Source organism: Euwallacea similis, chromosome 2 (genome assembly GCF_039881205.1).
Source record: "Euwallacea similis isolate ESF13 chromosome 2, ESF131.1, whole genome shotgun sequence".
Lineage (NCBI taxonomy): Eukaryota > Metazoa > Arthropoda > Insecta > Coleoptera > Curculionidae > Euwallacea > Euwallacea similis.
Genome location: NC_089610.1, coordinates 857652 through 884892, shown reverse-complemented (window position 1 = coordinate 884892; position 27241 = coordinate 857652). Strand labels below are relative to the sequence as shown.

At 33.9% G+C, this 27241-nt stretch overlaps 2 protein-coding genes across 3 annotated transcripts in view; both read right to left on the bottom strand.

Annotated features, from left to right (window-relative positions):
• The window catches only part of LOC136416965 (pleckstrin homology domain-containing family G member 5), an 88119-nt gene that overhangs the window by 18940 nt on the left and 41938 nt on the right, over positions 1–27241 (bottom strand). For both annotated transcript variants that reach the window (XM_066402410.1, XM_066402417.1), the window contains exons 6-7: positions 10779–11012; positions 1784–1884 (exon numbers count right to left, since the gene is read on the bottom strand). In XM_066402410.1, the coding sequence (XP_066258507.1) occupies positions 1784–1884; positions 10779–11012 (335 nt within the window). The remainder of the gene's footprint in view (positions 1–1783; positions 1885–10778; positions 11013–27241) is intronic.
• LOC136417531 (tigger transposable element-derived protein 4-like) lies at positions 4687–7626 on the bottom strand. Its single transcript, XM_066403264.1, has 5 exons — positions 7169–7626; positions 5676–7031; positions 5205–5209; positions 5095–5145; positions 4687–4765 (listed from the first exon to the last, which is right to left on the bottom strand). The coding sequence occupies exons 1-5, from the start codon at positions 7187–7189 to the stop codon at positions 4687–4689; spliced, it is 1512 nt and encodes a 503-aa protein (XP_066259361.1). The 5' UTR covers positions 7190–7626.

The following is a 27241-nucleotide window of genomic DNA, read 5'->3' as shown; positions in this document are numbered from 1 at the left end:
TGACAAAATTGGAAACGTATTCAAATCAAATGACGTTCAAGGTGTTTACTAGTGTTGATTTCAAGATTCACACTATCTTGCTACGCTTATTTTAACCATTTTAACAAAAAAGAAAAAAATTAGTCAATAAACATTTATAGCCTTGTATCTAGGTAACAAAGCATTTTTTCTAAAATCGTTAAAGGTTAAAAAAATTGTTAAAATTATTCAGAGAATAGCCCCCTGTATATATACATAGTGTCCAAGATAAGGATGTCCATAGAGATCTCATAAGGTGTAATGGATACAGACTGAATTAAATAGGAGAAAAGTTGCATTTTCAAAGGAGTAGTTTCACAAATTCTTTTTGGTTTTTCAGTTTTTTCGGGTAAACCAAATTTTTCAAATTTTTTAATTTTTCTCGATTCAAGTCTTTATCAATTACCGTATACGAGATCTCCACCCTGGTCATTTTTATCTTGGACACACTACATATACAGGGTCTCCCGAAAATCTCTGTCAAAAATGGTATCACTAAATTATTTGGGTCAAAACATTAAGATTTAGGTCAAAAGTTATTTGAAAAAAGTTTCTCGTTTAGATGCTATTGGCGGTCAAAATTCTTGAAAAAAAAACATACTTTTTGCTATATCTCAAGAATGCTTGCAATGCAATGGATTTTAATGAATCCCAATGTGCATTTATTCATTAGTACAGGGATTATTTTCATGTAACATTCATGTCTTTTCGCAACGTGAAAGTGGTAAATTCTTAGCCATCTTCGTACAAAAATTATCAGAACTTTTCATTGGGAAGCTGCATCGTATCGTTTTTTTTCTGATGATACATTAGCCTTTTCTCCCTTTTCTATCTCTTGGAAATTTCTCGTACAGTTAACATTTCACGTCGAAATAAATGATTTTCTTTTCTTATACAGAACACCAACTTTCCATTCCTTCGATAATTATCGACACTTGTCGATGTGAACGCTGACGTCACTTATGGAAAATATCATAAAAATTAATCAAAAGACTAAATTCATAAAAAATTTTTTAAAATAAAAAAACTCCTTGCAAAAACCCATAATTTTAACCATATCAGTCATTTCTTCACTAGAAAACGCCATTATTGTTCTTAAAAGAAAGAACTTAAAAGAAACGTCAAAAAATGTTGATTAATTTTTATGACATTTTTCATAAGTGACGTCAGCGTTCACATCGACAAGTGTCGATAATTATCGAAGGAATGGCAAGTTGGTGTTCTGTATGAGAAAAGAAAAAAATTTTTTTCGACGTGAATTATTAACCGTACGAGAAATTTCCAAGAGATAGAAAAGGGAGAAAAGGCTAATGTATCATCAGAAAAAAAACGATACGATGCAGCTTCCCAATGAAAAGTTCTGATAATTTTTGTACGAAGATGGCTAAAAATTTACCACTTTCACATTGCGAAAAGACATGAATGTTACATGAAAATAATTCCTGTACTAATGAATAAATGCACAATGGGATTCAGTAAAATCTATTGCATTGCAAGCATTCTCGAGATATAGCAAAAAGTATGTATTTTTTCAAGAACTTTGACCGCCAATAGAATCTAAACGAGAAACTTTTTTCAAATAACTTTTGACCTAAATTTTAATGTTTTGACCCAAATAATCTCGTGATACCATTTTTGACATTGATTTTCGGGACACCCTGTATGTTATTAAACCAATCGTAGACTTTTCACTGAACTTATGTGCGCTTATGATGAATTGCAATTGAATGCTGTTCGCAACTTTTGCTGTTCACAAGTTACTTACTGTAAGGTGATACCCCTCTGGGCCGGAAAGAACAACTCATTATCCCAAGTGGATTCATCGCCCACCTCAAAGTTTACACTAAAGCATTCGCTACTCGATTTCTGAAACAATATGAAAAAAATCCATCAGGCGTATTGTCACAAATAATCAAAGAAAGGAATTTTCCATGTTTCAACTTTTGCAAAGTGAAGTAGTTATAATAGACTGTCGTTGACCATTCAACAGTTTTGCAAAGCAAAGTTTCTAGCAAGTGCAAATGTATTAATTGAAGGCGATAAATTTGAAAGTTCTAACTAAATTGATTGGATAGCTACGGCGATTGAGTACGAAAACTTGAGACTATCGATGGACACTCGAGTTTGAAGTTTTGATCGGGACGACCGCGTCGTCAGTGGTAAGTTAAACATCGCACGTGGGAACACTGCCAGCGTTTAGTAATAGGGACGTCACCCGGACGCGAAATTGTGAGTTTAATTTACGAAGAATTTTCCAAGTCGGAAACGACGGGATTCGGTTTTCGAAATCGAGTCACTGAAAATGGTCTTTACCACCCAGCATAGAGCTTAAGAAGTCTAAAGATAAGAAAATTTGCATTGCATTCAACATTGTTTGAGTTATTGTAAGGGTAATAAGTAGACAGGTTGATAGTCATCTTTAATATAGAATTACAGAAGATCAATGGATATTATTGTGGGATTCATGAGTCAGATAGCTTTAATCCTTTTATATACATATATGCAGAAACTTTTCTATTTTTACAACAAAGTCGAGGCACGATTAAGAAATCGCTAAGTTGTGCATAGTGATAGCGTTAATATTGTTAGTTAAGTTAATCCTGTTAGATCTAGATGAAAGAGCTGTGAGGGGGTTGATGTGCCCCTATAGAACGCCCATGTATGTCGCAACCTGGGTAGAAGTATTCTCGTCAATTAAGAGGGTTTTGCAATCGTTATCTTCATGTTATATTGATATTTGGTGATTGATGTCTAACCACCTTTTGTTGTTGTGGTACTGGTGGGAAAATACAGCCGCTCTTTGTCGGCGCTGATGAAAAGTGCAACCGCGCTTTATTGGCATTCATGAGAAAGTACCGATCAAGTGTTATCAGTACTTCTGTAACGTCGCAGGCGGTGTCATAAATCAATAATTGCTCTCTAAACATGATACGACACTGTTTTATTGCCCTTAGATTTAGTATTTAAGAGCACCCCGAACCTAAAGGGTCCTCTTTCTTTCGAGTGGCTCGTCTGTACCTATTATCCGTGGAGCAGAAATCTAAATAGTGTATCCATCATTACATCAAACCCTAGACAACGATAGAAAAACCTTCATCATTGATCTTAATTGTATTCTTGAGTTTTTGTTGTACCCTGGACCGCAACTTCTCTTTAAGATCAGTGTAGAACCCCTTGGGGACGGTCCAATCATTACCGGACCTCCCTATTTTCAGAAAGTCACGAATCCATCTGACATGAACCTGCCAACCCTCCTACCCTCAACCCTCTTGAGTGCTTTATTTCTATTTATGTTCTAGAACTCATCCAGAAGAGGTTTTATCGTGACATTATAAGTTTGTGCCTCTAACTTAAAAGGACTTGACTGAATGTAATCTTGCCACATGACGAAGCTGTTTCGTACACGTTCAACATATAATCAATTTCCTGATTGCATTCCTACTGCCTTGACAATCATAAGAGTCAGCAAAGCGCTTTTCAGACTGCTTTAAAAGGCAAATAGACACTCTTTCTCAAAACGGAGCATTCCAATTACTTAACGGTAAACACGTAAACTTGCAAGACCGAACAATGCCAGATGTCCTCTCCGGATTAATAATTAAAACGGATAAAACGTGTCGGATTTCATTAAGCAGCAGCGTCCAACTAGTTTACTAGTTACGCCGTTGGAATTTCTTCAGCTGCTACGTTTTAGTTTATTTGCTCTTTATTTGAGTTTGAGTTGAGGGTAGTCATTATTAGAGGATACTGTTTGTACATAAGGGAAAATAATTATTAGAACGAGGATTTAATTTATTTTAGCAATGGAGGAATTTAATTTAAGGGCTTCAAGATGTCCGGAAACTCTTAGCCTTGATCACTTTATTTTAAAAGCAACCAGGACGTTCTGGCAACTTTCGATCTTAAAGTCAAACAGACCCATATTTTAGCTGACATGGATGAAACTAAAATCTTATTCAAACAGGCCTGTTATAAGTAAGCACGCGAACAGATACCGAAGAAAATTCTATTGTATTATAGAGAAAAATTTGAGTTGACACTCTCCATGCTTTGATCTACCTCAATCGGTTCCCGAAATCCATATTGAATAAAAATGTCGTATTAAAGTAATTTTTTATAACTGTATTGATTCACGTTTTCATACCACATTTGAACTTTAACGTCAATATTACATTCCACAAAAATACTGGAATACTTTATTAGCAAGAAAAATGTTAAACGTTGCTATTGTTTTGCTTCTCTTCGCTTAACGCAATACTAAATGCACACCGAGAAAACGCTTCTCCAAATTATTTGATTAGTTTAAGCCAATTTAAGTTATCTCAACTATAAAATAAAGTTGATATATATATATATACACGAACTCTGTAAGAAAGGAATTTTGTAATAAATGTGATATGTTAAAATATTCTTCCTACTAGCTGAAATATTTCGCTAAAGTAGTATTCACAAAGGTGCGATAATCATTTTGTTATTTGTAGTTTTTACACAGAGAAAAAATTTAACGTGTATTCACAAATTACAGTGACGATCAAGAACGTCAGCCAGCCCAACTCATCTAAAATATGAATCTTTCAAGCTGTAAAGACAAATTTTTTCTATTTTTTGTGATATGAAATGATGTAAAAATTTACTTATTTGGTTCTATTTTTTGGAAACTTAGTACCGTTAGACTTGTGCTAATTTTTGAGCTAACAGAGCGGTCACTTGCAAACGGAGTGACTTAGATCGAAATAAAATTTCTCTTCTTCGAAAAAAATTAAGGGTGGCAAAAACGTTCCACTATAGTTAAAGTTAAGTACCCCGATGGTGTGCAATTTTCTACAGATCTAACTGTATAATATCGATACGAATAGTAATAAAAATAGCAAAATACATGAATTTTGTAATAAAAAGTTCAGAAAATCTTTCCATCAGAGAGACAAGGTGCACTACTCGGACGATACAGGAACACATTGACCTACTTTGAGATTTGGAGCTTCAATATCATGTTAGTAAGTATGACATGTGTCAGGACCTAATAAAAATGTTATTTAAATGTCGTGTATATGTGTTTACACCATAGTTTAAAAGGACCTTTTTAATTTAACAAGGCGGGAAAATCTATTATCTCTATTACTTATGTCCCTGTATTTTAAAAGGATAGTTCATTACCCTTATCAGTCTCGCATTTCCCTCTATTTTACCTGATCTATAAGTAAGTATACAGTCACCAGCAAAATTTTAGGCACACAATGAATTTTTTTCATTCAAATTGAAATCTAACATTATTATATATAGAATACAGAAATTATGTATATATTTGAAAAGTTCAGTGTTATGATGTTTAATATGGATAATCAATAAAAAAAAAGTACAGTAATGTTCGCTTATAACGAACCCCAAGGGACCGTAGTAAATAGTTCGTTATAACCGAAGTTCGCTATAAGCAATAAATGGTGTTATGATTGTTTTTTTAATTAATACATAACCCACTTTATTTACATACATATATATTTTAAAAAAGTCAACAAGTAACATTCTTCAACTAGTAACCAATTTAAATAATACATATTTGTTAAATTTAACAACACTTTTTAGGAATTAGAAAGAAAAAAATCGCTAATTTTGGTTTGTTTTATTGTGGTGAAATGAATTTCATTTATATGTAATTCCACATGGGCTATTCCATCGAGAACATTTTGTGGAGTATTTCGCGATTGAAGAAATTGACGAATACTAGAAACATATCGAAGTGCTTCTGTGGTTGTAGGAACGGATATTATTTCATTATTCTCATATGCTGCATCTTCGTCTTCCTCATCATCATCATAAGTGTCAGATGCAGAAGACACAGACGCAATAATGGCATTATCGTCTAAAAACTCAACGCTCACAAGATTGTCATCCACATGAACAAATTCATGAAAATCGTTGTTGGTTTGAAGAAAATCCTCTTGAATATCGGTTTTATTTTTGCATTGATTTTTTTTAAGCCATTCGACTAATGGTAAGTCATCATCTGAATCAAAATTCTCATTTTCGAGAAAACCGGCATGTCGAAAACAATTTCTAATCGTTTGCTTTGACACCTTTTGCCATGCCATATGAATAAAGCGTATTGCATCCAAAAGAGTAATAATAAATTTTTCCTTACCACTATCCATACAAGATATCATTTCCGAGAGGAGGAGTCGTCGATAATGACTCTTTAGACTATGGATAACACCCTGATCCATGGGTTGTAATTTAGAACTAGTGTTTGGTGGCATAAACACTAACGTAATCCACATCAAATTTTTAACATCGGGATGAGCCGGACAATTATCCACTAACAATATGATTTTTCTTTTTTTACGGCGTAATTCTTCATCCCATTCACGTAATGCATTTATAAAAATCTCTGAATTCATCCATGCCCTTTTATTGGACTTATAAGTTACTGGCAATTGTACAATATTCTTAAAATATCTAGGGTTTTTAGATTTTCCAATTACCAATAACTTTCTTTTTTCGGATCCTGTCAAATTCGCTACAACAAATATAGTGATTCTTTCTTTGGAAAGCTTTCCACCTTCACAGGTTTGCCCTTTAAACTTTAGTGTTCTATCAGGTGTAAGCTTGAAGAATAAACCGGTTTCATCTCCATTGAAGATGTCCTCATCCTTAAAGTTTGACCTAATTATTGGCCATTTGTTTTGCAGCCAGTCATCTACAATGTTCATATCAACTGAAGTCGATTCTCCAGCAATTCTTCCACTCGTAATATTATGCCTTCTTTTGAACCTTTCGATCCAGCTTCTATTAAATTTCGGTTCCTGGTTTCCGGACACCTTACTTGCAAAATCTTCAGCTTTTGATTGTAATATAGCACCGCTAACAATTGCGTTATTATTTCTTTGTTGAGAAAACCATTTTAAGAGTCTTTGGTCAACTTCATAATTATTGGGCTTTTTGATTTTTTTTACATTTGAATGTTGTCCACTTTCGAAGGTTTTTAGGATTGTTTCTTTATTTTTCCAAATTGTTGCAACCTAAAATTACATATGTATAGTCAAATTTTAATTCGTATTAATACTATTTCAAATTACATAATTTATTACAAAGCCGGAAAATTACTGGAATAACAAAAAAAAATATCTGTGAACATTGCATATTTTATTGTTCTTACCGTTGATTTACTTAATCCCATTTCTGAACAAATTTCACTCTGTTTGGCATGTCTCTGCAACCGTTTAACAATGTCATATTTACAATTTAAAGTTAAAGCTTTACGTTTTTTTTTTTAATGATATAACTCATGATTTTTTTAACGAACGAATTCTTTGAACGCTATCAATATACTGGAACAACTGTGTCGTTTGTGTCAGCAATTTGCTTCAAACGATTTTGGACTTTCCCCGAGAATTGTTTACTTTTCTTCTTTGGGATTTCGGTAAAATCCCGCGTTAAGTTCGTTATAACCGTAAAGTTTTTCTATTCTTCTAAAAATTTAAGGTTCGTTATAAGCGAAAGTTCGTTGTAAGCGGGTTCGTTATAAATGACAAAAATAACATACGTTTAAATGTACTTGAGTTCGTACTTCATAGATTAGTTCGTTATAACCGAAAGTTCGTTATAAGCGGGTTCGTTATAAGCGAACATTACTGTATTTCTTAAATTATTGAAAAAATAACACGTTTTTGAAACGCAAAAATCTAGGCACAGTTTAGAAAATAAAAAAAAGAAAAATCGATGGGATAGAATAAAAATATTGTGTCTTAATTAATATTTGGTAGGGTAACCTTTCAAATTAATCACTGCTCTAAAATTTGGCATAGTTTGTACTAACTTTTGTGTAATATCGTTCCCTATCTTCCGCCACTCTCGCACTGCAACTTGCTTTAGTTTTTCTTCGGTCGTTACTTCATGGCATCAAATTCTTCTTTCTAAAACACTCCACAGATGTTCAATAGGGTAAACATCAGAATTCTGAGAAGGAGTTTCAAGTCTATAAGAGTATTATACAGTAGCCAGTTGCGAACAATGTAAGCCGTGTGTTTTGGGTTATTGTTGGAAGTAATAGTCGCCAGTTAACCCAAATTTTTGTACACTTTCTTGAAAATGTCCTTTTAGGATATTTATACAAACATGTCTATCAATACTACCATAAATTATAACTAAATTTCCAAGACCTGACGCCGCCATACATCTCCATACCATGATGCTTCCACCTCCATGTTTAATAATTTTGCTCGTATTCTTCGAGTTAAATGTTTCTCGTGGTTCTTTTCACACTTTTTTTAAGCCGTCTAATTCAAATATGTTGTATTTACTTTCGTCAGTAAATATTACCTTGTTCCAGAACTCCATATCACGATTCAGGAATTGTTTTGCAAACGTTACCCTTTTTTCTCTAGTCATTTTACTAACAAAAGGCTTTTTCCTGGCGGTGCAAGATTTTAATCCAGATCTATGAAACGATCTTCGTACAATATCAGCGTGAACTTTTTTTTTAAAAGTTTGTCTATCTCTGCGGCAATTTTAGGGGCAATAATTCGCGGATTTTCTTCAGCTAGATGTTTGATTTTTCTCTCTTCTCTAATTGTTAATTTCCTTGGACGTTCGGGGCGGGTTTGATTTTCAATTCCTTTTTGCGTTCCATATCTCAATTAATAGTTCTGGCTGTATACCGATTTCTGTCTATTATTTTCCCAATTTCACCATACGATTTATTCTCCATGTGTAATTTAATAATTAGATTTCTATCAACTAACGATAACTCTTTGTCCCTCATTTTTTACAAGAAATAAGATTTCAATTGAGACAATTACGACCTGACATATTATTGTTCATCAGTTGTTTTTAGTCAAAACCTACTATAGCAATTTGGAGCTGATAGATCTCGTAATAATTTAAATTTAGACAGGTGTGCCTAGATTTATGCAACTAAGAAAAGGTGAAAATTCACTTTTTTTATTTCTAACGTTCGACTAACTTATTAAACAACAAATTAATATCAATAATATTTGATGTAGATGACAAATGAATAATTTAACACAGAAATTTGGACGTTTATGTTTTCCAAAACTAATATTTTTTTGCAAACATTTGGTAAGTCTTTGATGTGCCTAGATTTTTGCTGGCCACTGTATATAAATTTAACGACATTTCACATAATATAAATTAAAATTTGCAAAATTGACAGATCGAGGAAGCAGTCAAAGTCTCTTAAAAATATAGGAGGCTGTGGCTGACGTCTAACCCAAAGCCTGCTTACAATTTTTCAGTTGAAAGTGCGCGGTGGTTTGAGCAGACGCGGCATCGGTTCGCGTATTTGAAACCGAATTAATTTTGAGAAATTTCGCGGAAATATCCCTTTGAGTGTGTAGAACACTGAGGTACTATGTTTAGTGACACTTTATTCTCGTCCTGTTATGTTGAAAGAGTGATTTTTCGGACCGACATGGATATTTATAATGGAGCCAAGATGGCCGCCATAAAAGTCAGTCACTGTGCTCTTGAGTTTATTCTTAGTTCAAGTTAGTTCAGGTAAGTGCACCACGTTGAATCAGAACTTGATTTTGAAGAAATTCTGTTGTTACATTTTGTTGATATATTTAGTGAATTTTTTTTGCGGTTTCTGAAGGTACGGAGGCTCTTTTATATATTATGTCGTATTGGTTTTGAGAAAGTCGTTGTGCAGATCTTCTATTTAGCAAAAATTGGAAACGTGAAAGTCAGATAGAAGGAAAACCCCCACTTAAAAATAACCCCGTATAAGGTAAAAATATGAATGTGTACGAATATCTCCAGCGGGATGTCCAGTAAAGCAAATAAACCAGAATTTATAACTCATTCTCTACAAATACTCGCATTTTTCATCAGGAAACGAAACATTCGATAGCCGTCTTTTTCGTATCGAATTGCCATTGCAAATGCAGTGGCTTTATGTCAGTGGCATACTTTTTATCAAAACCGGCATATATTTTCTCACGTTCACAAAATTTCTTGTTTGAATATAACAATGGACGTCCTTTATTTCCTTGCTTAATTATGGCCTCTGCTTTGTCGCCATTTTGAATCCGAACAATTCCGAACAGGCTTGTGATACATCAATGAAAAACACATTTTCTGTGTTTTTTTAAAATCACCTAATATATATATCTTAATTCTACTAAAACATACACGGTCTCAATTAAATGTCGACATAACGACGCAGGAGGCATTTTTCAAAAATAAAAAATGGCGTCGTATTTCATAATCAATTGCAGAAAAATCGGAACAACGGTCATGACTCATTAACAATGGCGTTTAAAATGGGGCCATTTCGTCTTTGCGAATATGGCCGTGTTTGTCAATACAACCCGGTATTCTTTTCGTCGAATAAATTAAATTCTCGCCCTGAATAATTTAACTGGTATAGAAGTCGATTTAAGCCATCTTTGGATGGCGAAGCTCCTGCTTTGCACGACAACACCCAAACAGCCAGGAATGGTAAATCAATTTTATAAAGTGTGCTCCTGGCACGCGAATTTTGCCGCCTCTACTGCGAAGGTGCTGCATTACTCAATGTCATGCTAATGATGCCGAGGAATCAAGTATGCGCCCCCTGGTTTAAAAATGCATTTCGCACGGACTCTAACCAAAATATGTCGGCTTAACACGCCATCTTCCTGACGAATTGGCGTGTCCGCTCTCTAAGCGCGGAGATAATGGATTAGAAGCTCAGCCGCTATAAATATATTTTCAAGCGAAGAGAATCCAAGTAAAGACTCCCAGTTCCAACTTTTTAAACCTACCTGAGATCTACTCAGCATATGCTTCCTGGCTGCAGACTGAGCCTGTTGCTGAGTTGCAACAACGGCAGAATTATCTGAAGCTGCATTGGAAGAAGGAAGTGCTCCCGGGGGTGGAAGTATAGGCCTCGTGCAATCTGGTTCCGATTTTGAGTCTTTTAGTGCGGAGTCTGCAGTTGAAACCACTGACTGGCGCATTTCCAGCGAGTCTAGGTGATTGAGGCTGCGAGACCGCACCTAGAAGATAAAATAAGTATTGCATAATTTTTTCGAGCATATTTCTATTTTTTTAAAATTAGTGATAATACAAATAGTCAAATTTTCAACTTGATCGACATAGAAGCGAAGGCAAAGTAGAGCCCTATTTGAGAGTTAAAATAAGCTCATCAACTTAAAATCAGTAGTGAATATTTTGAAAAGTTATAACTTCTGAAGTAAACCTGCTACCCCAATGATTTTTGTTTTCAATAATCTTTCATGTACAAACAGTAAAATATTGAGGAAAATTGGAAATACTCTAATGCGGCGTTTCGCGGTATAAACAAGGTTCGTAAATCTTGATTCGATTAAAGAGAGTTGTTTGTAAGTGTTACATTTAAAATTTATGGGCTTGATCGACGACGGTCAGGTCGATAAGAATCATTGCTGGCAAGTATCCCATAATGGCTTGACAAAATTCTGTAATTTATGAGCATTTTCTTACAACAGTGAAAACGAAAAGTGCTAATACTATCCTTTTGAATGTCCACCATTGCTCCCACACTGATGAAGAGACTACACATGTCATTTTTCTTCAACTTCACATGTAAGATTCTTCCCATATTGTACCCCAGAACGAACGGAAATTACTTTTCTATTGCATTAACTTTGAATGTAAAATACATATGGTAGCAGAACAAAACAGATAAAGATATTTTTCTAATAAACTCTAATTTTATATTGAAAATTTTCCTCTAAGGGACATTTTGCTAAAAAAACTAAATTCTTATATCTGTAGATTAATTTTTTCTCCTATTAACCACATGTTGTAAATCAAGTTTCCCGTATAGAGTTCTGGTTTTTTCAGATTCGCGGGTTGTGTTTGCGATGTATGATTGGATTTAATTAAAAAAATGTCACCCCTAAGAAGCCATCTGTATCAATAAAGGGGATTGCAATCCGAGAAAGGCCGGAGCCAAATTTCGATACAAGTTTGTCGCTTTTTGTCGAGCTTTTGAGCAAACTCGGAACGGCGTTGGAGAAAATTCCATTAGAGATTAGGAGCGTTTTGTTTTTCTGTTGCCTGGAGACAGTTTTCTAGTTTTTTAATAGAAGGCTCAATTAACTTGGGTCGATAGAAATAATTTTCCTGCTTTGGAATTAGGAAAGAGAGTCTAATAATAGTATATGAGGAAGAGAAAGATTGCACTTATATCTAACACTATGCAGGAACCGTTCGTCCATTCGAAAACAACTTCCTTTATTTTTACTTGCCTTGCAGTTAATTGCTTCTTTAAAGGTAAAATTATTAATGTACTGTTAACTTTAACATTACGGTATGTAGTTTTTATGCATAGAAATGAAGAATCTGATTAATACATACATATTAACAAATAATGATACTTGATCCTTTAACATGGAAATTATGCAGGGCATTTGCTGCATTGTTTACCGAGAAAATACTCTTAGTTTAACTTGGAGTTATATGATGAATTGTGGATCCCTTTCACACCCTTGGCATTTCTTTATATCTATTGAAACAAAATTAATCTATTTATGGATGGCTTTAAATGTCAGGCAATCTAAAGTTCATAGTTTGAACTAGGAGGGTGCGTACTTCGTACGATGCCTTTTAGGGTGGATTTATAGGGCAAGTTCTGTGTGGAGATAAATTTCCATTTCCTTTCACGAAGACGTGAAATATTACCATGAGTTATGAAGGAAATATTAGGACCAAATCAATAAATGTGAAAGTATTTTTGGGGGTCTCCTGAGTTCCTGCGTCAACCTACCTCGCATCCATGTTTGAGGAAACTAACCATCATTCTCAATTTAACCAGAGGGGTTCTACCTAAATTTTATGTCATACTGAAACAGAATGTACCAAAATTGAACTGTCGGACCTGTCGGAAATCCTTTTTAAAATTTAACGAAACTGAAGAGAGCATGGAAATAAATTGGTACTTGATCATTTCCCTTGATGTAAGTTAATTGGGAAACTTTTAATGTACCTGCATGAGATTTTATGAGTTAAGTGTGAGATGTTATGGAAAATTTTCTACCAAAAATGAGCCATTAAAAACACTTAGTTGAATTTGGATTTTTCATTGCCTTTCTCCAAAATTTGACAGAAAAATTTGCTAAAATTTGGGTGTTTAGTTTAAAAGTTTTTGCATGATACATACACGTCATTGTTTCACGACGAAAGTAACACGAAAACATCGGTTTACTATTTTTCGTTTAAAATGTTACGATATTATGTCATTTGCACGACGGAATTTGTTTGAATCTATACCAGAATGTCGATTAAAATTCGTCCAGAAAACGTTATTCTACTTAAAAATCGTCTAAAAAGTTATAGAAATGCCGTTACAATGTTAACCACACAAAAAAGCATTTAACGCAGGTAATAAATCATTTTGCTGAATTCATATTCGCCGAATAAAATTACGAATCCGACAGATTTTATGGAATATTCGTTTCGAATTAAAAGTGACGTAAAAGACAGCTTCCAATTAAATTAAAGCCATTAAGCTCGACGTCAAACAGATTACGAATAATCCTATTCCGTAGCAAAGTGTATAGAATTTGGGGCGTTTGCATATAAAATTTTGTTTAGTTTGAATATATTTATTTACCTTAAATTAATGGAGAAAAGGTAGTAATAAATAGTATATAGGGGGCAAAAGGTCAAACAAAGTTCTATGGATATGGATTGATCGGCTGTACTAATTTTTATAAATTTTTTTACTATAAAAACATTTTCTTTACATACAATTAAAAAAAGAAGTAAACGTACAAAGAACGCAATTTTTCCTTCAGAAACCACCATTTTAGTTTTAATGCACTTTAAAAGGGCGTTTTGTACTGCCTTTTATCCGCATATCCCGCGTTCAAAAGCACGAAACAATTGCCTTGAATAACTGCCACAAAACGAAATATATCCATTCCAGTTTGTAGCTTATCCAAAAATTAAAAATGATTTAACAAAGTACAAAAACCCTACAACGATATATTATTGCGATTATCCAGAATGCGAAATTTCCACTCAGCGAGTAATTTTCTACATCCAATACATGTGAGTGAGAGCACTAAATTCGCGTTTTTAATATTAAACCATTAATTTCGCGTAATTTGGAGTTAGATATTACCTCGTGCACTTGACGTGAAAGGTTGTAACCAATTTCGTAATGAAAAATGCGCACCCGTTAAAATTTCAATCTGAAATGAAGTTTTAACGAGTGATAAGTGAGCTTTTGTTTGCAGATTAGATCACTGCTGTTTTAATTCAAAAGCTTTGTCAGACAAATGCACAAAAATGTCAGAAAAGCCAAAACATAGCTAATGGAGATTTAATAGATAATAATGTCTTCAATAGAATTATTACAAGGCCTAAAAGTGCAATGAAACCTTCTTAAGAACTTTAAGCATGAAAAGTTTAAATGTTTCTGAAATTATTTAAGATATGAGCCACCAGTTTCTTCTGTTAAACATAACTTATTGTCTTATAAAAGTACTTATTTTTAGCTCTATCCAGGTCTATGCTTATTAAGCTACTTGGCTTGTAACTTCAAAATTATTAAAATATGCGTTATATGGAAGAAAAGATTATGAATTAGATCTATGCTCTGTGAAAATATCCAATTTCATAAAGTTTTAATTAGATACAAAAATAAGAGAATAGTTTGTTTGTACGAAATACCATAAAACTTAAGGTTTAAAAATAAGTTGTAGGAGAAATAGCAGTGCAATTCCGTTATCTAAACATTGGGGTGCAAACTTTTGAGGATTTATAGAGTTTGTCGTGATATTAAATTGTTGAGAGTTTTTGATATCGCAGATTGTATTTGTTTACTTACTTACGCGAATCGATCGGATTTCACATCTATTCTTTGAAAGTCATTCTATAGTGACTTAGTTTAAATTACTACTTGAAAATATTTCCAAACTTTTAACTTGAGTTGTATCAAACTCGGTCATTTTGTAGGTCCTGGTGCAAAATTTCGCAACAAATAAACTAAGTTTTAGTTCTAATTAGCTCCGCGCTCTATTTCCTTCAGGGCCCGGTTATTACGGAAAATCGTTCTATTGCTAGGCCGAAAGCAAGTAAGGAATTAATTCCGTGTCTCGATGATTAATTTACCAGGAATTCTCTAAACTTAAATAAAGAGCCTGATTTGTCTCAATTATAACAGAGCCGCAAATTGAACGCAATCTGTGCACTGCAACTACTGCGAGACTGGAAAAGTTTCCGACAATTTTTCCACCTTAGTGAACTTTTTATGGTCGGAAATTCTATTAATAAGGGTGCGATACAGCTGCACCTGCTCTAGTTGCTCTACATAGGAGATGTCGTCCAAGATTAGGATAGCAGTAAATCATTCTGAATGCGCTTTGGGCTTCGCCAAATAGAGCTATCGTATTCTGCTTATCGAATTTCCATTTAGATATGCAATGTGTGATTTAGCTCTGATTTAACTGGTTAGTCTTATCGATTGACCCATATTTTAAGCAGATTTTTTCTTCGCTCGGCCTCGAAATTTCCTTCCAAATCTGCTCATTATACATATAATTTGAACGGATACGACGGCCCTCAATCCCACATTTTAATCGCTTTAATATAACTAATATTTACCTGCAATATGATCAATATCATAATATTTGTGAAATTTAGGCGCAGTATGACAAACAAAGGTGTGCTTGGTAATCGTATCATTTTATATCCAATTGTTCCCCAAAAATATGAAAAATTAATGTGAGCTTTCTAAACTTCAAAGAGCATAGAATTTCTTTATAGTATATAATTTAACTGCAAATTACTATACCTACATCCATCAATCTTTTGTAGAAAAGAGTCTTAATGAAAAATTCAATATCGTGAGGCTCTTCTCCGCCAAACTCGAAAACAAAATATCTGAAACATTTTTGTGTGTTATTGAGTATTAATGACTAAGCAAGTTCAGGTTATAAATCCTATACTATCCTATAATGTTTTCGTTAATCGCGTTTCATCAAATTATATGATTTATAGTCCTAATATTTTTATTAAACCCGCCATAAAAAGTTAATACGAAAAAATCGACTTGGAGTAATAATTTATTTAGAAATGTGAGCTTTAAGGCAATTATTCCACGGGTTCTCAAGATATCGTCGCTTAACTTTCGAAAAATGGTAAAAATTCGATGAAGATTTCGATTTTTCAAAATTTAATTGGCTTATATGAGTCGTGCATTGTATCTGGGTAGCTGGAGCCTTAAAAATTTAGTTTAGTAAGGCTAAAGTTAATCTAACAAAGAGTAACAAAGTAAGAGGTGATTTATTCTATTTAAATACACAATTCAAAAGATTATTCGATTATCAAAGTACTCAAGTATTCGATTTACAAAATAGGGCGATTCATCACTACTTCAGTTATTTAATTTCATTACTTGTAGTATCTACACATTTTCCCCTGAATGAAACGAATAGAAATGAGATGAATATAGGTCAAATTCAAGCTGGATTTTTGTGTAAGGAATGTGTTTCAAGTGTGAAACTTTAACCATACTTCTCCAGGCTTAGACAAAGTTGCTGAGGTTTCCACGAATACCAAAGAGGGGTTTTCGCGTTGTTTCAGACTTTTAGCCGAGGCAGTTCATTATTCCTTCATTTTAGGAAAGTTCTGCGGTTGAAATGTATACCTGGAAATGTGATGGCAGCATTAGTTGGAAAGGTTTTTCAGTCTATTTCAACGCCTTGAAATGTGCGAGAATGACAGTATGAAAAGAAAACTGCTTCTTGGTCAAATTACAGCCAAAAATCTTTTAGAGATTTTTAACTTCTTCAATGCATTTGTTCAAGAGGGAACTTGATAGTTTGAGGTCAGCAATTCCATAAAATATGGTAAACAAATCCATTACTCTTGCCAGCATCGACCCGAGTTCTGCAGTGCCAGCCAAGTTTTTGGGGTTTCCAGCAACAATTTCCGATTTGCCACGGGGAGAGATCTTATCATTTCTGGAATAAACGGTCTGACGTCAAACGCGACTACTAAACATATTACCAGCAACGGATTGTTCTTGGGTGGAAACCAATTTGATTTCCTTTCATAACCAAATATTTGAGATATTTAGTTATTTTCGATTTTACTTGATTTACTTGACAGAAACAATTAATGTTGGTAAAATTAGAATTAAATAACATCAGTTCATATTCGGAAATAATTTTTCTGTATGGCTGGCAAATGAAACCTTTTTCAAAATAGCCACAAAACCCGTAGTATTGTTTTCACGTTATAGAACCCTATTCGGATATTTGCTAACGCTGGCCTACATTATTTTTACCTTTTCTCCTTTAAAGATGGACAGAGACGGGCAACATCATCCACCTCGGGATCAGGTTTCGGATGTTCCATTAAAACGGCAAACAAATCTGTTTACGTCCTTCGGTTAAATCGAGAGACATTCATAAATCATTTGCTTGAATCAGCTTTGCATTCGGGCGAAAAAACGTTTTAGGCATCCAAGTGGGTCGCCCCGAAATGGAGATGTTTGCCCTACGTAAGGACAACGGATGTAAAATGCTCATTCAAAGTTAAAATTAGTTTGGGGCCAATCTGAATTGGATATTTAGATGTATTTATTATTAGTTCTTAACCAATTAGTTTTCTAAATTCTATTTTACACAATTCCGAATTACGCTATTATGTCTCCCTGCCAATGTTTGTAGTGTTCAATGTTCAGTATACCATTGACTTCAAATCTCAATGTTTTAGGAAAATTATTTTTTCTGTTTATACTACTTTTTTAAAATTAAGTCAGGTATGTTATAGGTTTTACTATACTTAAATGCATAAATTATAGAAAATCTTAGACCACTCAGTATCCAATAATTACTGGTGTATCAAGCCTGTTCTAGATCCAGATCTAGATCCAGAGAGGATCCAGCAATTTTTCTCCTCTTAGCTAGGGCCTTACTTCAAAGTTTCATTCAGTTCATCCTTGTATTTACTCGATAAAACTCAGATTAAAACGCATGTATTTTAAATCATTGTAGAAAATATTTTTCTCATTTATTGACTTGACCTTCGTAATTACCTATTTTTTGTGTTTAAATTCCCTTCCCATTATTCTAGATCCGGACATTTTCATGAAATTCGCAACTTTCAATCGATATCAGCAAAAGGAATCGGTATCAATCATATCTAAAAATAAAATTTCATATATCGAAAAAGTTTTCGATCCAAATAAATTTTTTTATCGTGATTGATTATTATTGAGACTAAAGACAATTTTTGTCGGACGAAATTTTTCTGAGTCGCAGAAATATTTTAATTTCTAGACGCTTTGACGAATATTAAAATGCGATTTCTCTTAATTCTCCAAAGGAATCACAAATAAATCTCAATTATTGCGCATTACTTTTTACACGGAAGGCGATGATATGAAGTAGACGGCCCTAAGTTGGTGGGCTTCATTATTTGAACTGTAAAATGGAAATTCAGTTCATTAGGGTTTCGAATCGTGTGAAATAATATATGGAAATCTCGATTTCCTTATTTGGACTCTTGTCTGGCACAATTCACACATTTTTTTGACTATAGTCTAATTTTTGTATTAATTCTAAAATTGAAACCTACCTGCATTCTTCCCACAGGCGGCGACACCACCAAAAAAATTCTCATGGTGGCCTTCAAAAAGTCGTCCTGCTTCAATCCCTCCCTGCCTTTAGGACTACTGCTACTGCTTTTACACTTATTAAAACTTAAGTTAGGTTTGATGTCTTTCTTTTCACTCTTTCGAACACCTTTGTCGCCCAGTTTGGGCGCTACTAAACTATCGACATATTTGACAGAACCGCTTTTGGCTTTGTCTCTAAAACTTAGAGCTCTAAAATAGTCACATTTCGAAGCACTGTCTAGGCCGATCGACTTCTGTTTCGCTAGGGGTTGTTTGTTGCTTTTGTGTTTGTCTTTGTCCTCGCTCTTTTCTTTTTTGAGCAAATCGGCCTTCGTTAGGGAATTTTTGCGAGAGCCCTGTTCGCCCTTAGTTTGGGATGCGGGGTGCTCAGTCGAGGAGGAAGAGGAGGATGCATGTCTTTGTACTTTTCTTCTAATGGAACCCACAAATCGTCTCCATTCTTGGCCTTCTTGAAGGGGGTTGCGTTCTTCTTCGATGTTCAGGCTTTCGCGGGCAATCTTCACCGGTTTCGGCGAGAAAATCTTCGCGATATTGAACACGGTTTTCGATTTAATTGTCTTCTTTGTTGCTACTTAACTTTATTACACTAAATGGGACAGTAAACATTTACTTTTTTGTACAGAGAGATGTAAGCGCATATGTTTTCCAGAACATTAACTGAAACAAGGAAAAAGAAATCGCTTAGTTTCGTTCCATATACGTTTTTATGTACACCTAGGAAATTATGGATTTACTTGGCATTGATGGACAGGGTGTCAATTTGAAAACTTCTCACTGTTATTATCTCGAAATGGGATAGATTTTTAAAAACTTGCCGGAACACGTTGATTTTGTTATCGAGGGGAAATAATTTTTATGTAGAATTCACTGTGCCTTTTTCAACCCTCTATACCGCAGAGTCACTCTCTCAAATATCTTAAATGATAAAGGGGATTAAGTGATATATCATTGTAAAGGGTTTTTTATTCTCTACATTTTGGCCCCTATTTGTTAAATTCGACTGTTGCGTTATCAAGGTAGGCGTCTTTGATAATTCTAAAATAATTTCTCCTATTAATGTTTTGATACCGTTGAAACTAAATTTTTTTATTCAAACATGTTTTATGATTAGGAAATTATCGTAATAAAACAATTTACTAACCTATTGACTTATTGTTGGTCGAGATGACCATCAAAAGGAAAGATGCATTAATCATTGAAGCAAATCTTTATCAATCTAATAAATTTTCTCGGTCCTCGAAAAGAAACATCTCACAATGTAGAATATGAAATATTTTTATTGTTTATTTTTGTTTGCAATGGAATACCGTTTCGATAAATTTTAATTTTATCTTGGTTGGATTGTGCTCGATTGAAAACGGGTAAAAATCGAACTTTTAAAATTAGTTTTTTTGCCATTTTCGAAAATGTCGTCTCGTTTGTGTTTGGATTTCCGAACCTCCACGATCTCTGAGTCGCATACTTGGAAGGAGCTCAAATTGAATTGAAGTAAAAATTTTGGTGATTGAAAAGAAAAAAGCCATAGGCGGACATGAGATCGGGCAGTGCAGTGCGTGTGGTGTCGAAAATATATAGCAACTCAAATCTCCATATTAATGGTTGCGGAATAACAGTTTTTGTTGACAGAATTCCAAACGGATGATAATTCCAGAAAATTTACTTGCGGTAAGTGATCATTGTACCTAATTTAACTTCGCTTAATTTTATTTTCTGTGTTAGTGACCACTCTAAGAGGTTTTTGTCACTGTTTGTATGCCCTTCCTCAAACATATACCTGCGGTATATTATTGTGTTTTGCGTATCATTTCCATGGTGAGACCGATGAGTTGTATGCTCGCAAAAAAGGTAAAAGGTATTTCAATGTGTGGAGGGCATCGTATGGTTGTTATTATTCGTCTTATGACTTGTATCTATGCAAATGGCAGATTGTAAAGTTTTTTATACGTTTTCTTGCCGATATCGATTCTTAGATGATTCAACCAAATGATAGCACGACAAACAAGATATTAGAAATACGATATAATCTAATAATCGGGTTAGCTCGAAACAAAAATTGTTTAACAATATCTTTTTTAGTTTCCGAAATACAGCATCATTTTGGTCTCTAATTTTTGCGATTTTTTGGTGTCGAAAAAGAAGGTCTGAAAAATGCCTTTCCAAAGCTCCACGACCTCAATGGTGGTATCCACGGCCAACATCAGTCCAAGATTTTTAATTATAATTTAGAAAATTAAATTCAATGTTTTTGTGTTTCAAGTGTCAACTGTGTGCGCCTCTGGTTGAAGCTGAAATTATGTATCAATTTTGGCTCTTCTGGAGGCAACTTTTCTCAGATTTTTTAAAAGTGTCAAGTAAAAGGTGCCAATATTCGACTCTCAACATGAGGATCTCAGAAACAGTAAGAGATACACAGTCGGTTAAATAGAGGTAAAGTTATGTCTTTTTGAGAGGAGTATTTTGCCTTTTTAATTTTTTTTTAATTTAGTTCCGGAGATACTTTGAAAAAACCGACATTTGCTATTTTCTTTGTTTTTCTGTCTTAAATTGCAGAGAAACATGACAATGGAGAACGCTTTTTTAAGGTACTGTTTCCTGCACTATAACTTGAAAATATTTTTTGGAGATACAACGTTTCAGTTCTACAATACCATTATCAACTTTTTTTTCAAATAAGGACTTAGTTATTTTCTTACGAATTCGACTAGTCATTGATAATTGAAAAATAATCATGTGTCACACTTGCAAATTCGCGACGTCTAGATTAGAAATATAGTCTATATCTTTGTATAAACAATACAAAAATATAGACACAAATTACGATATCAAATGTGAACTGTCAGAATTAATGAAAAAATATATACAGTGTGTCTATTTAAGTTGGCAACGTATGGGAAACTTTTTTATTATTAATTTTACGAAAAAAAGTTATTCTTTATAAAAAGCTCTGCATGTTCTAAAATCTAAAATACAATCATCAGATGTTAAATTTTTTCAGTCGTGTACGCGGTTTGTCAAAAAACATGAATTTTGATCAAGAGTAAAGTACCTTTATTTTTAACAATATCGAAAATTGGTATTAAAAAGAGATTATTAGAACTAAAAACTACGTTCAAATATGCAATTACATCCTGCTGCTTAAAAACTTTTTTTTCTATTTTTGTCTATTTGTGTTCTATTTTGTAATGCAATCGATAGTTACGTGAAATCTAGGATGCACTGATAAACAAATCATTTGTTTATAGCAAGAAATGTTTAACAGTGAGGTTGAAAACATGAGTTGTATTTAGTGAAATTTGATAGAAAGTATTTATAAAATTTAGTAGAAATGCCAGCAACATTAGGTACTGAAGATAAAATTGGAATTGTCTTAATTGTGAGTGACAATTATAAAACATATCGAAAAGCTGCAGAAATTTTTAATAACCGACACCCAGAAAAAAATCTTCACTATGGCACAGTAAGGAAAATATACTACGTGACAAAGAAAGGTAAACACCCATTAAAAACCATTTTATTTTGATAATTTTTTGCATGTTGACTTATCTTAAAAAAAGAAAGAAATGATCAAAATTTCAAGTTTATCTGTTAATTTTTTTTTTAGTTTCCATGGGTCGTTCCTTAAAAAAATAAAATTTTGTTTAAACATTTTTGTTCACATTTGCATCGCAACTTTTGCGAAGTGTGTTGCAATCGGTCATAATTTTTACTCATTATGCCTAGAGTGCGTAGAATTGAACAGATCCGTCAGCTTAGTGACTTTGAGAGGGGGCGGATTGTTGGGTTGCGCGAAGCAGGTCTGTCGGTCAGAGAAGTGTCTAGAAGAACTAACAGATCCTTAGGAACCATAGTGCGGTGTTACCAGGCGTGGACTCAGGAAGGCCGTGGGCACAGAGCCAGAGGCACTGGGCGACTCAGAGGAACCACAGAGCGCGAAGATCGTCGATTGCGACTTTTGGCTCTTAGAGACCGATTTAGCAGCAGTCGAGCTATTGCAAATCAGTGGTTTGAAGAACATGGGAATAGGGTTGGTATGCGTACAGTATATCGCCGAATACGAAGTTTTGGCCTTTTGTCCTATCGTCCGCATTGGGTGCTGCCTCTCACTCGCGAACATCGATCTAACCGCTTACAATGGTGTAGAGAGAGGATTCAGTGGGACCAAGAATGGACTCAGGTGATCTTTAGTGATGAATCCCGCTTCTGTCTGGGGATGAACGACAGTCGGGCAAGGGTGAGAAGGCGACGGGGTGAAAGGCGAGATCCACAATTTGACATAGAGCGTCATGTCCACCGTACTGTAGGCGTTATGGTATGGGGTGCTATCACATATGGTAGCAGGTCACCCCTAGTTTTCATTAGAGGCAACATGACTGCTCAATGCTATATCCAAGAAGTGTTGAAGCCATATGTGATTCCATATTTTCGAACTATCCCGAACGCTATTTTCCAGCAAGACAATGCTAGACCTCATGCTGCTAGGCAAACAATAACGTTCATGGATCAACATCAAATCAATCGTTTACCCTGGCCACCTCGATCGCCGGATGTGTCTCCTATTGAACATGTCTGGGACATGATTGGCCGCAGACTGTTGAATTTACAGCACCCTCCACAGACTTTAGCAGCCCTTACTCATGAAGTTCAGATTGTCTGGAATGAGATACCTCAAGAAGACATTGACAATCTTATTAGATCCGAGCCCAGGCGTATCAATGAGTGTATAAGGAACCGTGGATGCTCAACACACTATTGAAAAAAAAAATGAAGTTCTTCCTCTGATCTTGCTGAAAATGTAATCATTGAATAAGTATGTGGTACTGAAGACGTACAAAAAAAATTATCAAAATAAAATTATCTTTAATGGTTGTTTACCTTTCTTTGTCACGCAGTATATTTAAAAAATTCAAGACTTTTGGAGATGTAAGTAATAAATTTTCCAACAAACGCCAACAACGGGTTGTCAATGATGACATGGAATTTGAAATAATACTCTCAGCAATCCAACATCCTAAAAAATCCTTGCGAACAAGGGCAGCTTCCATGTCATATCCTATTAACAAAGATATGATTTCAAAAATTTTTAAAAAGAACAGGTTGCACCCATACAAGCCCCAATTTATTCATACGTTAAGACCAGGAGATCATAATAGACGCTTTGGATTCTGCTGTGGTAATAAGGAATGGTAGAAGATAACCCATTTATGGGAAGACATATTGTTTTTTCGGATGAAGCAAAATTTATATTAAATGGAACAGTCTCTTCCCAAAATTGCCGTTGGTGGAGTGATACTAATCCAAATTTTATCATCAAAACTCGCGACCAGTATGCATTCAAAACAAATGTGTGGTGTGGAATTTACCGAAATAAAATAATTGGACCTTTTTTTTCATGAATCTTTGAATGTGAACCGTTATTTACTCTTTTTAGAGAATGAATTAGAAGATTTTCTTGAAAACGTTGCCCTCCTTCAACGTTAACACATATGGTTCCAACACGATAGTGCCCCATGCCACAGTAGGTTAGATGTAAGGCAATACCTTGAAAATCGTTTTAATGGAAGAGTTATACATCGGTTCTCGGACATTTTTTGGCCACCTCGATCTCCAGATTTGACGCCACTCGATTTTTTCTTGTGGGGTTACCTAAAGCAAAAGGTGTATCTTCAAAAGCCAATTTACAGATGTTGCTCATTTGGAAAGAATTGTTACAGAATCGGTTCAGAGTATTACTCCGGTTATGGTTAGAAGAGTATTGAAAAACTTTTGTGATAGAACAATTACCTGTATTGACAGAGAAGGCGGATACGTTGAGGCATGAGTGAATTGAAGGAGCTAATAATGTTATAAATGAATTTTGTTTTGTGAGAATTTGCTTATTAGTTTCTGAACGAAACCTAAATATTATCATGTTTGTAATAAATAAAAAACATAAATTTTCGATATTGACAGGTAATTTGAGAAAAATTTGTAAAAAAAAGTTTTTAAGTAGCAGGATGTAATTGCATATTTAAACGTAGTTTTTAGTTCTAATCATCTTTTTTTAATACCAATTTTCGATATTGTTAAAAATGAAGGTACTTTACTCTTGAGCAAAATTCATGTTTTTTGACAAACCGCGTCCACGACTGAAAAAATTTAATATCTGATGATTGTATTTTAGATTTTAGAATATGCAGAACTTTTTATAAAGAATAACTTTTTTTCGTAAAATTAATAATAAAAAAGTTTCGCATATGTTGCCAACTTAAATAGACACAATGTATATTTTTTTGTCTGTATATCTTTATGAACTAAAGTTTTAAGTTGTAAATTGTTAGGTGCAAAAGTGTTTTAAATTCTTATAATTTCATAAAGCTAAATTTTACAAATTGTGTTAGAATTAATAAAAACAAAAGATTGGCCCAACAAAGTCAGAGTTTATTGCACTTTTTCACACTTACTTTAAAATTTTAATTTCATCTGGTGAATTGCAGAAAATCGTTTTTTATTTTTTTTTCTCGGAAACCTATGCAAATACGAAAAAATTACAAGGAACCAAAAAATTTCTAAATAAAACAAAAAAGTCACATTGTATTTTAGATTGTACCAGTAGCGTATCGCGAAAAAGTTTAGAGCGAGAAAACGAGGCATAACCCCTGAAAAAATATTACCCTGAAGATTATCAAAACCATTTAACATGGCCAAAGATGTAAGTCATACAACGTAAAATATATTCAAAATTTGAGCTAATTATCTCAAAAATTGCAGGAGCGGTAAAGAAAAAAACTGAAAAATTTCTGAAATTTGAATACCCTGTAGATAGGTAACGAGGTGTTTGTCGACCTATGTTTATATGTACTTTTAGTCATGAAATAAGCTGAAGAATTACCTCTTCCGCATGCATATGATACTTAGGACACACTAATACATGATACTGTATACAGGGAGTCCCACGATAGGGTTTACAGCAAATATTTCACAACTCTGTAGGAATTTAAAAAAATATTTTAATAGAAACATGTAGCGTTGTTTTGGGGCTATAAATTGAAGTAATAATTACATATACGGTGTGGCGCACAAAGTCATGATGAAAGAAACTTAATTTTTTAAATGGTGCACCCTATATATTTTTAGATATTTGAGTTTCTAGTCGAAATCTAGGCAAATTCGATATAGCATATGCTAAATTTAAAATCAAGAGATTGTGCAATGTATTTGAGTTGAGTATTTAAAAAAAAACATTTTCACAATTTACAAAAGGTAAGTCCTAGTTTTTATCACATTTAGAAAGAAGAAGTTCAAATTGTTCTCCTTGAGATTCTGAAGATGCTTCAAATCGTTGAAGTAGTTCTCTAGTATAAGCTTTTCGTCATAGTTTTATGCGTCATTCTGTGTATTTTATTATTATTTCAATTTGTAGCCTCAATACAACCTTACATGTTTCTATTAAAACTTTTTTTTTAATTACTGAAGGATTGTGAGATATTTGCTGTAAACTCTATCGTGGAAAGCAATAAAATTTAAAGCTGTAATTGAAAATTACTCAAAAACGGTACGTTGTATGAAAAAAAGTTTCAAATAAAAGTTGTCCGGTAAAGAGAGGGACATATCATGAAGATAGTGACTTTTAGCTAGAACGTCATTTCAAGGGAAACATTTTTTTTCAAATAGCAACTCCGTATTTTTTACAGATCCTTGTAGACCTTCAAAAAATGAATATCTTTTATTTGAACAATTTTTTTATTAGACATTTTACTGCAGGGTTATCCATGATTTTTGCCCAATTTTTGAAATAGTCGAAATGGTTGCATTTTTCTTCTAGAAAAGTTTTGCAATGCATATTTTGTTTAAAATTCATAACAATCCTTCTATCTAGTCAGAAAAAAATATATATATATATATTTTAATTTGGCAAAGTAATTTAAAATCCTGATTTGAGAAATTTATGAAAGCAAAGGTTCAAAAGAATGTTTTTCCTGTTCCAAATACGTCTCAACTCTTATTAAAAAAAAATTGTTTACTCTGCGCAACATTTCCCTGTTTATCAATTGGCACGCATTTTCAATTCTTCTGTTTATGTCGTTTGCAGTTGTTGGTACTTCTGGATAAACTTTGTCCTTTAAAAAACCCCAGAGGAAAAAATTTGGTGAAGTCAAGTCAGATAACCTAGGAGGCCAGTTCACTGGACCACTCCGTCTAATCCATCGATTTAGATATATTTCATCCAGAACCTCATGAGATATTCTAAAAAAATGGGCTGGATAGCCGTCATGCTGATACATCATCCGTCTAATCGCAAGTAGAGCATTTTCTAACAATTCTTGAAGATTATTACGCGAGAAATTGTGGTACATTTCTCCATTTAAGTTTCCTTCAATGAAGAAAGGTCCAATTAAGTATTCCCCAATAATACCGCACCATACATTCACTGACCATTGTCTTTGATGTTCAACTTCTCTAAGCCAGTGTGGGTTTACAGCACTACAAAAATGTAGATTATGGCGAATGGTTTGTAAATGTGGATTTATCCGAAAAGAAAATGTTGGAGAAGATATTTGCATTTTGATTTAGTTGCTGTCTTGCCCAATTACAAAAATTGACTCGGTTTTC

Coding starts and splice junctions, on each gene's coding strand:
- LOC136417531 (XM_066403264.1), bottom strand. CDS start 7,189: ATGGGATTAAGTAAATCAACG. Junction 7,032..7,168: donor TGGGATTAAGTAAATCAACG/GTAAGAACAATA, acceptor ATGTAATTTTAG/GTTGCAACAATTTGGAAAAA. Junction 4,766..5,094: donor CGCCTTGTTAAATTAAAAAG/GTCCTTTTAAAC, acceptor TTTTTTTCGAAG/AAGAGAAATTTTATTTCGAT.